A 15,514-nucleotide genomic window follows, 5' to 3' on the forward strand; every position below is an offset into this window, starting at 1 on the left:
CTTTGTTAAAACTCGGTCACGGGTACTGCGTCATTGCACTGAAGTCGTACTAAAACAAACTGTGTGTTATTATTTATGGTACAATACAGACGAACAGATCACGTGTCGCCTTATGATGAAAATTATAAGAAAATAATATTAACAACATAACTAGAATACGGTTAAACTAGCAAGTACCCCGTTGTTTGCTACATATCTCCATAACGTAGGAATCTTATCTTCACCTATGAACAAGTGAGTTAACGTTTTGGCGTATTGACTGGTGACGTAAAGGTCTTGATTTTTGGTAGGATGACTTTAATTTCAATTCTGACAAACTTTTGGTTCATAACGTCATAACGAAGTGTTCATAACTTAAAAGCTGCATAATTTGACCTTGACCTTAAGTCAGTTGACTTATATATTTCCAACCAAATATGCTGCATAATGTTATAGCAAAATGATTATCTGTGAAAAGATCCAAAATCTGACAATGACCTTCAGACCAAATGACCTTTTGACATTGTTTTTGACCTCCGTGTGTATTTTTGTAACCAGAACATTTTGATCACATTTTGGGTGCCCTCAGACAGTTGGGTGCCATCAGACATTAGGTCCGAATGCCCTCAGGCAGTCGGGCTATCAGACATTAGGGACGGGTGCCCTCAAACAGTCGGGTACCGTCAGACAGTAGGGTCGGGTGCCCTCAGACAGTTGGGTGCCATCAGACATTAGGTCCGAATGCCCTCAGGCAGTCGGGCTATCAGACATTAGGGACGGGTGCCCTCAAACAGTCGGGTACCGTCAGACAGTAGGGTCGGGTGCCCTCAGACAGTTGGGTGCCATCAGACATTAGGGTCGGGTGCCCTCAGACAGACGGGTGCCATCAAACATTAGGATCCGGTGCCCTCAGACAGTTTAGTGCCATCAGACATTAGGGTCGAGTGCCATCAGACATTAGGGACGAGTGCCCTTAGACAGTCGGGTGCCATCAGACATTAGGGTCGGGTGCCCTCAGGCAGTCCGGTGTCATCAATATTAGGGTCGGGTGCCCTCAGACAGTTGAGTGCCATCAGACATTAGGGTGGGATGCCTTCAGACAGTCGGGTGCCATCAGACATTAGGGACGGTTGCCCTTAGACAGTCGGGTGCCATCGGACATTAGGGTCAGGTGCCCTCAGACAGTTGGGTGCCATCAGACGTTAGGGTCGGGTGCCCTCAGACAGTTGGGTGCCATCAGACATTAGGGTCGGGTGCCCTCAGACATTAGGGACGAGTGCCCTAAGACAGTCGGGTGCCATCAGACATTAGGGTCGGGTGCCCTCAGGCAGACATTAGGGTCGGGTGTCATCAGACATTAGGGGACGGTTGCCCTCAGACAGACAGTCGGGTGCCATCGGACATTAGGGTCAGGTGCCCTCAGACAGTTGGGTGCCATCAGACGTTAGGGTCGGGTGCCCTCAGACAGTTGGGTGCCATCAGACATTAGGGTCGGGTGCCCTCAGACATTAGGGACGAATGCCCTTAGACAGTCGGGTGCCATCAGACATTAGGGTCGGGTGCCCTCAGGCAGTCCGGTGTCATCAAACATTAGGGTCCGGTGCCCTCAGACAGTTGAGTGCCATCAGGCATTAGGGTCGGGTGCCATCAGACATTAGGGACGGTTGCCCTTAGACAGTCGGATGCCATCGGACATTAGGGTCAGGTGCCCTGAGACAGTTCAGGCAGACGGGTGCCATCAGACATTAGGGACGGTTGCCCTTAGACAGTCGGGTGCCATCGGACATTAGGTTCAGGTGCCCTCAGACAGTTGGGTGCCATCAGACGTTAGGGTCGGGTGCCCTCAGACAGTTGGGTGCCATCAGACATTAGGGTCGGGTGCCCTCAGGCAGTCGGTGCCATCAGACATTAGGGTCGGATGTCCTCAGAAAGTTGGATACCCTCAGACATTAGGGTCGGGTGCCCTCAGGCAGTCGGGTACCATCAAACATTCGGGTCCGGTGCCCTCAGATGGTTGATTGCCATCAGACATTAGGGTCGGGTGCCATCAGACATTAGGAACGAGTGCCCTTAGACAGTCGGGTGCCATCAGACATTAGGGTCGGGTGCCCTCAGGCAGTCCGGTGTCATCAAACTTTAGGGTCCGGTGCCGTCAGACAGTTGGGTGCCATCAGACGTTAGGGTCGGGTGCCATCAGACATTAGGGACGGTTGCCCTTAGACAGTCGGGTGCCATCAGACGTCGGGTGCCCTTAGGCAGTCGGGTGCCATCAGACATTAGGGTCGGGTGCCCTCAGACAGTTGGGTGCCATCAGACATTAGGGTCGGATGCCTTCAGACAGTTGGGTGCCATCAGACATTAGGGAAGCGTCAACGAACACGATGACAAGAGAACAAACCATACATAACATATCAGATGTGTCTATATCGCTGGGTAAATCATTTGTTTGTCCATCCCTATCTCTTTATTGAGTAATAAATATATAAGCATCACCACACTGCTCAACTAGGTCAGAATGACACTTGAAAATTACAAATAATAACTACAGTTCGTGTATAATGAATTTAAGTAATTAGTTTCCGTACCAATATGAACTCTTCTTTTCCCCTACGAAATGGTAGTACTGAGTAATTTATGATATTGATTTTCACGACCAGTTGATAGAGTGTTCACTATTGCGTAACTAGGTCAAGGTGACACATTACACATTATCTGATATTAAAGGGCAGTGACACCTTGTCGTCTTTTGGGTTTTTTTTTGGGGGGGGTGGGGGTGGGGGAGGGGTTCTTCAACATCATATCTTTTTTATAAATCAAATTACTTAATCGGGTTTATATTTTGAAAACGGACACAAATTGTAACGTTGATTTGATACAGTAGTGAAATAATATGGTGATCGGTAACCGTATAGAAATTTTCATTTCATCTGACAACCAGTTAAAGACAGTTAAAGATGGGGAATTTGTTGGCTTCCTCCTTTTAAACCGAAAACAAAAATACCTACCTGCTTAACTTTTTACAGAAAGTATCGGATCTTTTATAAAAATTCTGAAAAAAAAACAAAGCACGATAGTGTGTCTAAGTTTTAAGAAATAAAAGATATTGATATTGAGTGGAGTGTTTTATAGAGCATGATGTTGAATGTCGGTCTTATAACTGACGAATAGTATAAGAAGTATATTTCTCGTATAAATATTTCCTCGCAAAATTAACAGCGAGGTGGCACGTTAACTACATCTTTATGTTTTACTTTTTTATAGCGGGTTTGTTTTCAAGAAATTATTATCATATGTTAGGGACTGTACACTCGAAAAAGATAAACCCTTGGTTGCACTAGAAATAGTCATGTTATCCGCATTATCTTAGTAAACACCATCCTGTCACCTAAAACGATAATAGCTGTAGTTCCACAGCTATTTTAATGAGGCTTCACCATGGCTCCTTTTAATTATGTCGATGTTCCTCTATTTCTATAGTAATTGGGTTTTTTTTATATCATAATCAACACTACGTTTTACTCGAGTTTTGTGAGTACAGTATTTTAGATATATAATTCTAATTGTCGCCGCAATCATTACAATATCATCCCACGGCCCCAGCGCTTATTCAGTGGTTCATGAAATTTTTTAATTGTTGTCAATGGAAAAACAAGTACTATCAGAATACAACTGACTCAACATCAATCTGACCTGTCTCAAACTATTTTCCATTTTTCTTTAAATCACATTTGAAAGTTTACTCTTACCACTGGTTAAATCTAACTCACCTTTGAGCAACTGAAGCCAGTTGGCAAATTTTTACTTATGAAAAAATATGTATCACTTCCTTACCTCACCTTATTTTTCTGTATAATTGGACCCTCACTCTCACCCATCCAACTCTGCTTTTAAAAAGCATGCGAAATCAGTGGTTTGTCTGAAAAATTAAGACCCAAGACCAGGAATGTGGGCAGAAAGGAAAAAAAGGTAAAATACCCGAACGAAGTAGTTTGTTCTGGAACAGCCCATTAGGATGAAATCACTAACAATACTATTTCAAGCATAACCACCAGCGTGTCATGCTACACAGACTATCCCAATGTTAAAGAATTTCGCAATCACACAGCTGGTGAATCAATGTAACAAAACACCATTGTTTATGGTGTTACTGGGGTCAGCGACAGATATCTTCGGCCAATCAAGATTCAGTTGAAAGGAGAAAGGGATTCCCCAGGGGCTATTTTTAACAGAAGCTATGGTATGTAATGACGAGTTGCTATGTTCATGCACACTACAATGGGACACCATCTACGTATCATGGTGAGTATTTCTATTCCATATATTGTCACAATCTGATGTTTCACTTATGTAAATAAGATGGGGATGAAACATAAAACATCATATAATACTCTTATGTAAATTTCTGATAGCTACCATCGACATGGCCATATTGTAAACTTATTAACTTAACAGTGGTATATTTTATTTCATGAACGTCAGCTATTACGGCCTTTTTGCGTTTGCTTTTACCTGGCGCGAAAAGATAGGATACTGACAGAAGTAAGAAGTGAAAGTAGATAGAGGGATAAAGGGGTCGGGATAGAGATCGGGTCGACCGTTCCGGTGTTGTAGAGTGTGGGATAACTAAAAGGGGATCGGCATAGAGGTGCTCCTGTGTTCCTCTGATGTAAACTATATGTTAGAAGTTGACTCCGTAAACTTAAATCTGACCACAACTAGACGAGGTGCTCGGATTGACGATATAAAATATATTGCCTTTTTTGTAAGTATGCTTTATTTTTTTATTAAATTATTATAACTTTAAATCCAAGCAAAACTTTTTTCCTTTTTAAAATCAAGACACGTGGCTTATGGAAACGGCCTCTTGTCTGTAATCAGATAGTGATGTCGTGACAGATAGGCTTGTCTGAAAGGTCCATATGCACAGCTATAAAAACCGGCGTTATTCATGGGCAGTTTGTCTTACTCTCCTTTACGCAGGATATGAATTCCAGGTAAACACAAGGTTATAGCTGTAGTTGCCTTGTGTTAACATTCATAAGTAGTCACAATGCAACCTCATGTAGAGCGCCCATTGTGCTTACAGAAATTGTTTATGTCCTTAATCTATCAATTCATCATATATTTCGTCAATGTGTTACAAAAGTCTGTAACATACACGACGTTTAAATTGAGCATAAGCATCGTATAAAAAAAACCTTAAACTACATACAAAAAATACGTAACGATTTAACAAAATAAGAAGGGTATTAGATTACAACGGATACAAACCGACTCTTCTCACTTCTGATGGCTATTTATGATTAGCTACGAGTTATCAGATGACAAAATGATAACAAGTTTTCATGTTTTTTTTTTGGGGTTTCTTTTTCGGAAGCCGAATTGACTATAATACATTGTAACTATTTTTTTTTCTATAATCTAATTACCGCCTCATCACACTATTTTCGACCTTAGTGTATATAGTATTGTGGTACGTCCGTACACTACGTACGTCAGCGTTAATATGTGTCTTTTGTCTGATGAAGGTAACCGTGTTGTCTTTTTTGTTTTATTTGACCGTGTTGTCATCGAAACGTCACGCTCTAATATTCTTTTCCAATGTTACCATATAAAGGACACTTATAGAAAAAAATCGCCCACGGCCTAGTCATGGCCAAAGTGTAAACCATTGATGTACCTGTAGTTGTCTGAGATGATGAAAGCTGTCGGTGATGTTAAATAGTTATTTACTTCATTTAGAGTTCGAACTTTATCAGTAAATAACTGTGGTTTAGAACTGAGATATTCTAAACAAGACACAACAAGATTGTATCATAAAGAACGCATCAACCTGATGTTGTCATTGTTCACCTTTCGATGTAGAAATAACCTTTTTCTTCCAACTCCCATAGCTTGTTTGTGAAAATGTAAGTGTACTTGCTGAAATGATTATTTATCGATGAAGGAGAGATAGTCAATTTTTCCCCGGGTTTTGACAAAACATGAACGTTATATTTGAATTATTTTAAATGTACAAAAGTCCTGCGTTTGGTACTTTAGATTTTTTTGTGGAAATTACTTCAAACAGCTAAACGGTTTTACAAAAGAGCTACCCACAAGTGTATAGAATCTCGATAGGTTAATTTACAATTTATAATTAGATTTTTTAAACGTCGTTTTAAATGATGTCAAATGAAAGGATTGTTCAGAGTAAACCAATTGTAAACTATTATTTGAGTAAAATCATAGGAAATGACGAATAAGTAATTAAATTACATTCTTAAGTTGTCTTGGCTTTCTAACGCCTGGGGCGAAAAGTGTAGCTATTCAAAATAGGTGTAGGATTCTACCAAAAAGAAGGAGATGGGGGACTAAATGTATTGACCACATAATTCAATTAATTCAAAGAATTTACACACACACAAACAGAAAAATTCCCCATCAGAATACTTAAGACACTAAACTTGTAGTGACGAACAAGCAACTTTAAAAGGAATTTAGAATTCGACATTCCAATAAAGTCTGTTACTACTTGAAAAAACACATATTGTAAATATTATTTTGGATAATAAATGTCACAATTTAATGGTAAATAAACCAATATTGAAAGGCCAATGATAAAATAAAAAGGTATTTATATATTTCACAAGAGAGTCTCTTAGATACAAATTGTTGAATAGAAATAAGGTTTTATCACATAGCTATTCAATACAAGGTCATATTTTAAAATTATGTGAAAATATATTGACATTGACATAAAAATTTTACAGTAATAAGCGATAATGAACTATTGGTGACGTTACACGGTACTAAAGTGTTCATTCCTACTATTCATATAATGTGCTCGAGTTTCGTGATTTTCCATTGAATTAAAACTATTTGGCCTATATCGCCGTCGTTATTTACCTGACCCATTTAAGTAAGATTATTAAAGCATCATATCGTAAATATCGTTAACCATCACCGAAACTAATGTTGTACATATCTAATATAGGAAATGTACTTGCAAATTGCTGAAACCTATAAAAGTGTAGTATGGATTGTATTGTTTATATAAAAAAACAATGTACACGACATGGACAGGTGCGTGACCAAACATTATCATGCCTCCGAAGATTAAAAATCACAATGAAATAACTCTCCAGTAATGTGAATGTGTTTAGCAATAATGATCATACCAAACCCTACTTATATGAATCATGTCGCTATTTCATTTCATCTGAGAAAGATGTTATTTAAAAAAAATCAGATATACCTATGTACACATCCTTCGTCAGGAAACCATGTCATGACGTAAATTCCAGTAAATCTAGTGATAATGCATTCGGGGGTCACAGAGGACAAATAATTGGCTATCAACGCTCATCGTTACTACTTTATATAAAAATGTTATACACGGTGAACGTAAACCTTCAAACACATGACATTTCCTATCTCGAAATGCAAATATGTAAATAAATCTTTAGTTATTGTGAAAAAGGGGGACAACACAAGTAAATAGCACCTTTCAAAACAAATTAGGAATCCTATTTACCACAGAATGTTAATTCCGACCATTTCATGCTGGTTGGCACGACAGAAGTAACCCCGCGTTATCGCGTTGGCGGGGTAGTTGTGTCGCCACCATCATAGAACCAAATAATTAAATATTACAAAATGATTCAAATGTGTTGGCTTTATCACGGAAATCAATGGAGTATACTTGGAAAATTCATACCGTTGAGTGGTAAATCGTTGCAAGCTTAAAGATCAGAATTAGGGTTTGAAAAAATACAACCTTTTCTAAAGTGTCAACACACTGAAATGTCATAACCGGAACACTGTAGAATGACACTCCTGACAATCACATTATAGTGGCTAAACCATTCTTCAGTAGAAGGTACCTAGGTCTGTTACATGACAGGGTAGTTCTACAGCTTTCTTTATTAGTGATTTGTTTATGTATATATATCGAATAGTTATGTAGGTCATTCTACTAAGGAATGCTGGGAACCCTTTGGCAAATATGATTTATCGCAGCTGCCCCTAGATGTGAGATAAAGCCAGGGTTGGCTGGTTAGGTGGTCCCCCTTGGCTTGGTCAGTTTCTAGGTAAGATGTACATTTGATATTTAGTTCCGTGTCTCATAAAATCTGCATGTCATTCATTCTATCTTTTTCGCTTCGGTTTCATTACCTGAGTGTTAACGGACACTGGCATATAAAACATTTTTGTATTGAGGTCTGCATATATAAAAATAAAATTTCCGGGTAGTCTGTGCTAAAAATAGATGCTATTTAAAGAACATCTGTTCCATTATTTGGGTTTTATGTACATTTCACATTGTGTTTCATCTCCGAGCATTCCTATCACGATGAAATAGCCCTTGACAATTGCTCTTATTTCTCCAATTACGAATTCCTCGGAACACTTTTATACATGTATGCAAGAAACACGAGCTTGAATTGTATTTTAACAGAGTTCTTCTCCTGTGTTGATATATTTTACCCGATTAATTAAATCTGCCTGATTATTCTAATTCATTTTGACTTTGGGACATTAGAGTATAGCATGACTTACCTTTTTATGTTCCCCGTCAATATTTGATTATGGAATCAATCAGTTTTTACGTATCCAGTGTCTACATTTTTTGTGTCTCCTGTCAGTATTTTGGTGTCTCCTGTCAGTATTTTGGTGTCTCCTGTCAACATTTTGGTGTCTCCTGTCAGTATTTTAATACTGCATCGCTCACTGTTTTGTTGTCTCGTCAACATTTCGGTATCACCTGTCAGCATTAAAATCTGACATCACTAAAATTTTGTCGTGCCCAGTCATCATTTTGGTGCCTCCTGTCAACATTAAAATTTGGCATCACTAACTTTTTATGGTGCTTCTACGTAGGGTACCTACTTACATTTTCTTCCCTGTTACTATAACTTTGACAATGAACCAATAACGAGCATTGTTTATTTTGATTCACAAAATCAATATGTTTTGTATATGGCGATGTAAAACGTTGCCTTTGTCTGGTGTATACTGGACTTTATCTAGTCAACATGCTACAGAATGTCCAGCCTTCTAGGATGGACCAGGCCTAATATATGCAGTTGAAATGTCACTAGCCCAGACCCAATGTCATTGTATTGTATTTACCACTTCTGGTTATCTATGTGTATGTGTCACAACATCCATACTCCATAATACAATGTTTTATATGTCATTATGGCATGCATGTCACAATAAGATGACGTCATGAAGGGAATCCCTGGAAAAGTCCGTGCCTATTTATTTATTTCATTAGGAAGGGATTCCCAGTAAATAACACCCGTCTATTGTTGTCACGTCATTTAGATTCGTGCCCTTTTTAAGTGTTTTGTGGACAGACTTGTACCGGCCCTAGGGGTTATAACTGATCACACTTACTGCGATATAATAGGACATTGTTGAGTACAATTCTATACACGTGTTGTTAGCTTAATGCAATCGATTGCGAATAAACATACAATCAGTTTGGGGGGGAAAAACTCCAAAGTAGCTTAGTTATCCATACTCTATTACTGGAGCAAATGCCAAGATCACGTGTGGCATTCAAGCGTTTTTTGATAGTCAGCATCAATATCCCCAAAAGGCTTGTAACCCTGTAACCTGTACCGATGTAATTATACATGAAAATGATATTCTATCTTGAAATTCAAGAAAAATGTTAATTATACAAACTACTCATCACACTATCAACCTCAAACTGCTCTGTCTATTGACCCGGAATATAGGGAAGATAAAAACCCCGGTGTTGCTGTCTTATATAAACCTGTAACTGTCATAGCCAACACATAACGATCAGTACATTGACGGGTATACATCATACAATGGATTTCGTTACCAGTACAGTTTCATCGGTTAGTACTTGTATCACATTTCTTCAGATTCTATAAATTATAAGGAATATTTATGTTCGCCATTTTCTTATTTCCATCCAAATTATTTGAAAACAAAATAGATCGATAAATTACGTCAAAATATCAATCAAAGACGAAAAAAATTTAAATTCCAAAACAGGTTCGATAGACTTTGATGCGAGTTTTTAAAGAGAATAATATTGAAAACCGAAATGTTTGTTAATTAAGTTTATATAAGAAAGAATCGAAGTGGACCAACATTGGCGTGTCCTTATTCGGCACAACATATATAGCCAAACCATGTATCTTTTGGTTATCTAAGAGACTTTTCACCACATACTATTCGCAATTTAAGTATTTGATGCAAACAATCATATTTTCTAAAGGGATTTTTTTGTGGCCAACGTGATGGTAATGCATAAATCAAAAGAACAAAAGTTGACATAACATAGATAAAACCATTACTTTTCCTTTTACAGGTCATATTTCACCTTTGAGCATTATCGATACTAAAGTTTTATTATTTTTGTTCAAATATTGATGTAAAAAGTTCGAAAAAGAGTGTACTTTTGTTTATTCAAGCATATCTGCGAACATCGTAAATGTTCATTTAATATGCCCGTGAACACTATAGTCACTACTAGTATCAAATTTACGAGAAATAATGGAGTATACAAGTGACAGGTCGACAACAGAATCTGTAAAACGAATATGGTTTTGTACCCTGTGATAAGATGTCGTACCGTGTGGTGAGCAATCAAGTTTAACATTTAGCATTTAAACTTCAATGAATGAGAGGTAGAGCGGCTTATTGTGGAGATATCTATAGGAACAGGTATAGATACTCTCCTTAATATGCAGTTCTATTTCATCGTTTGACACTTGTCAGAAAGCAACAAGTTTTCTGACTAACAAAAGCAAAGGAGAGAACTGCATGCCAACAGAACCATCCATGGTAAGTTAATACAAATTAGTTAAAATTGCAGCCTTTTGTTGCCTGTACATTTGAACAACATGGAAGCCGATGCATTTGTGCAAATTTTGCGACACGTTTTAAGACATTCATAATGAGACAATCATTCTAATGTCGAGTGTCAAGAAGAATTTGTGTAGATATTGATTTCCACAAATGGTATTGCAGTCAGTCAGTTGTTATTCTAACCAATCTGTGTGTTTATCTTTAATTTCAGACATTATCGATTTATCTCGGTTTTTATCTTCACAGAATTTCACCGTTACGACGCTAACTACATCATTTCCTGTCTGTTACCCTGATTATCCGGCAATGGACTGGCTGTACCTCGTGAACGGACTGGTCGCACTTGTTGCCGTGATTTGTTTCTACATGATCTTGTCAGGCGACAGCGATATATTACTTCAACTAAAGGAAAGATTCGGAAAATCTCCAGGTACGTGTTTTAGTTAGAATGTCATTATAATTGCTACATGTTTATTCTCCTTTGTCTCCTGTGGTTAGAGTAACAGGCCAGAATACACCTTATCATGCGTGATGTTTTCAAATGATATTTCCTTCCTTTATCGTGAAAATGACATCGTAAACATATAAGTATCAATAAATGAAATGACTCTGGACAAACTCCTCACGTATCTATTATGTTTTGTATTTAGAATGTTTGGCTGAAAAAGTGGTTTGGATCACTGGAGCCTCCAGTGGGATCGGAGAAGCTCTTGCTTATGAACTTGCACGTGCACGATGTCGTCTGGTGTTATCTGCAAGGCGGGAAAATGAGCTTGAACGTGTGAAAAAAGAATGCATCCGTAAGCTTTTTCTACATAACATTTCCATCAAAATTTATCTCCATTCTTTATCAGTCTATTGCCAGTACAGCGTAATTAGGAAATTGGTGTGTTATTTCAGGACCAATACCAAATAAACTCTTTTCATTTGCAATATACTTTATAGTGAATCAATGTTTTCTAAGAAAGTTAGTACCATTACATTTTATCATTCTAGGCATTGGTGGTCTCAGTCAAGACGATGTTTTAGTATTAAAACTTGACATAAAGGCATATTCGGACCACGAACCTGCTGTTCAACAAGTCTTAAAGACGTTTCAAAAGGTATGTATTGTCGTGTTATGTACACCATATCATAGTAATCACCACGCATGACGTATCCGGTGAAGTTTTACACAACGGAGATACTAGTATTAATAATGGTAATTGTGGTCAGTTTTATCTGCACTAAATTTTAACACATCGTACGGTAGGTTCCTAGTGCTAAACCTGTGTGTCTACGATTAAGAAAACGTAGTGTCATCACAGACATCCTATCGGGCCATGATGTAAAATGGACCTTTTTACTAAATATGAAAAATATTTTCATAAACAATTACATTTCATTTCATCATTTGTGAGAGTGGGGTTTTACTTCATTAGCAGAACGCAATAATAAATTTAACAATTTTACTTGAGACTTGCATATACAAATGTAAATTTTTAAAATACATTCCATTACAACAGATAGATATATTGGTCAACAACGCTGGACGCACTAACAAAGGCGAGTGGACAACTACCTGCCTGGCTGTTGACCTGGAGCTGCTGGCTGTCAACGTTTTAGGGCCGGTATCCCTAACACGAGCCGTACTCCCTCATATGATGTCTAGGAACCAAGGCCACATTGTGGTAACCAGTAGTGTGGCTGGCAAACTAGGTATGTTTTCTGAATTAAAACACAAATCTTGGTTACCTGTGGTGTGACTGGTAAACTAAGCGCCATTTCTGTCCTAAATCACGGGACCACATCGTCGTCACCTTACGTGGTAAGATGTATAAAACATTTTGGGTGTCAGTTGTGGATAGTAAAGTGGCTACATGGAGACGGTCATCGATGAAGCAGAAGACTTTTTTTCCGGAACATGTTGTCTTATTCTCTTTAAGCTTTTTAAAGACTATCCCTGTAATCTCTTCTTTGTTCACACTATGTCTTAGTTTCGTCGAATTTGAGTTCTAATGAAGATTGTGTTGATGTCGCATTGAATATTGCTGTGGCAGGTAAACTATGTAAGTTGTGTAGGACATTGCACTACAAGTATTTAAACCGGTTAGCTAAGTAAGCTTCTAAAACACACCGTATTTACCATTATTGCGACAGATAAACTATTTTAGTTTTCTGAACCAGAATTTAATAATATCACACACCATGTGGTAGTTAAACTAGGTAATCTGTCTGTGTGAGGTTAACTAGGTGGGACGTCAGTGGTAGTGTATCTACAAGCATTGTGCTGATAACATAAGACGAATATGTTATTCAACATAGACATGCATAGTTATATTTAGACGAAAAGTAAGATATAGTACACTCTGCAAGCAGGATCTTTTTGCACTCATCCTTCACATTGCCTCTTTGACCTTTTCAATTCGTAAAAAATGATGCTGATATACGTACTGGTGTCGTCTTAATGACTCCTATAAACTTAAATTTTAAGCGCTTATTACCGTCTGATTCACCTGCTACCTGTATATGTGTATATATTTCATAGTGTATATATTTTGTTTGTATTACGTATATAGCTCGTGTTTATCTTGATCGTGTGACGCTAGGTACTCCTCCATACAAGTGCATGACGTATTTATATACTTATATAACTATATACAATTTATCCTATATTTAAACCCACTATTTTCATGAAGTGTCTGATGACATGTTTGTAATTAGGTGTCTGATGCTTGCAGGTGCAGCATTGTATGCTGGCTCATATTTTGGATCAAAACACGCACTTCAGGTAAAATATACGTCATTACTTTTACATGCATTACTTGTTCCATTAAATATTAATTTGCTTTTATTAGCTATGTAGTGATATTGATGTGAGGTCAATGTACGTTTGATGCAGGGTAATAAAATGTTAGATGGTAAAGCTCTTATTGAATATATTCACTTTAATCACCTTATCTTTAAACTATCTATTGCGCAAGCGTAGTCAAAATACAGCAGAACATTAAAGATCCCCTTAAAGATTGACCTCTTGGGTATATGACTGTACAAATTCCCAATCTGGTGATAACAGGTTCTCAACAGGACACCCATACCATTATCAATCAATATAGTTACTCTGAGTTACGCGACAAACACTACATTATGACCGCCTACTAAGAACAAAGCCTTATCCATAAAAAATTCTGCACATGATTAGATTCTTTTGTCTACAATATATATATTTAGGGATTATAGAATCATCTTTGTATATTTCCTCGCCATATATGAAACCCTTAGGACCTCCAATTAAAAGGCTAAATACGATACTTTATGGTATGCTTTAATTTAGTAAAGGAATTTTAAGAAAAAGGAACAAAGGCGTAGTATTAAAATATCACTTGCAAATTATATTTGTGACAAAATGTATGTGACTGTGTAATGTCTGTCTTCTCTGTGATTTGTTAATGCTCAGCCATGTTATATTCATTAGGGCTGGTTTGATTCTCTAAGACCAGAAGTATATAGTAAGAATATAGCCGTCACTTCCGTTTGCCCAGGACCTATCTATACCAACCTATTACAGGATGCATTAAAAGAAAAAGAAGGGGAGGTAAGTGATTACACAGTATCGATACCACTGTAGAAGATTGATGTCTAATATTTCTTCGATGATCATTGTAACATATCAACGCATCTTCAGTATTTTATAAATTGTTACATTTCCAACTATTGTAACACGAGCACACAAAAACATGTATATATAATCAGGTAGTAGAAATTAAAAGTTTCAGATTAGAGTGATCTGCTATTCATTATAGAAGATAGTTGTCTGATTCAAATCTTTATGTCTTTATAAAGGTTTTACAAGGTAGAATGGATCCTAATAAAAATCGGATGTCCTCGGCGAGATGTGCTCGATTGATGTCTGTGGCCATTGCAAATCGTTGCGATGAAGTATGGATCTCGACAACTTCTGGTCTAGTCTCCCTTTATCTAAACCAGTATTTCCCTGGCGTTTTCAAATGGTAAGTAGCAATACAACTTTTCTCCTCATAATTGATATCAAGGTGATAATTCTATTGAATCATATACGTAATCACTAACCAGGTCAATACTTTTTATAAAAAGACTAATCACTGTAATTTAGGATAATAGATGAGAATGCATATGAATTTTGCTTAATAAGAAGTATCAATTCTCTTCCATAAACTTATTCAGTAGCTAATTGTTTCTGTTATTTTTACAGGCTCATCAAAATCTTTTCAAATAAATTAATGGCTGATATTGACAATGAATTAAATACAAACGAGGAAAAACAGACCAAAACAAACTGAAGAAACATATAGTGACAAACATGACGAATACTAAACGAGAGAATGAAAAAAATCCATCAATGTGTAATTTCGCGCTGTTAATTCATAATGTTTTAAGCATTCCGATCACAGGTATCGGTAGTTTTCCTCAGCTTCATTAGCAATTGAGCAGTATTTTTGCCTAGCGAATGTTTGTCCAGACACTCAGGAATATTTATTCAGCCTAGAAACCGGTGATAATTGCGTCGAATAATCATACAGAACTCATAGGAAATTCTAATCAATGACAAATTATCAAAGAGAGAGAGAGACAGAGAGAGACACACAGAGAGAGAGACACGGAGAGAGAGAGAGAGAGAGAGTAAGAGAGAGAGAGGTGTAAAGTTTGCTACGAATCCTTTCACAATGAATCTGATCGATAA

The 15,514-nt window shown here is 37.5% G+C and overlaps 1 protein-coding gene across 1 annotated transcript; it reads left to right on the forward strand.

Annotated features, from left to right (window-relative positions):
* The first annotated feature begins 10,570 nt into the window (after positions 1-10,570).
* On the forward strand, positions 10,571-15,113 carry LOC132562800 (dehydrogenase/reductase SDR family member 7-like). Its single transcript, XM_060227571.1, has 10 exons — positions 10,571-10,585; positions 10,726-10,791; positions 11,062-11,245; positions 11,466-11,615; positions 11,812-11,918; positions 12,321-12,513; positions 13,536-13,585; positions 14,270-14,389; positions 14,638-14,804; positions 15,026-15,113. Exons 1-10 carry the CDS (start codon positions 10,571-10,573, stop codon positions 15,111-15,113), a joined length of 1,140 nt encoding a protein of 379 aa, XP_060083554.1.
* The last annotated feature ends 401 nt before the right edge of the window (positions 15,114-15,514 follow it).

This window comes from Ylistrum balloti, unplaced genomic scaffold, assembly GCF_031769215.1.
Source record: "Ylistrum balloti isolate Yb309-2 unplaced genomic scaffold, AGI_CSIRO_Ybal_v1 Utg371514, whole genome shotgun sequence".
Classification (NCBI taxonomy): Eukaryota; Metazoa; Mollusca; class Bivalvia; order Pectinida; family Pectinidae; genus Ylistrum; species Ylistrum balloti.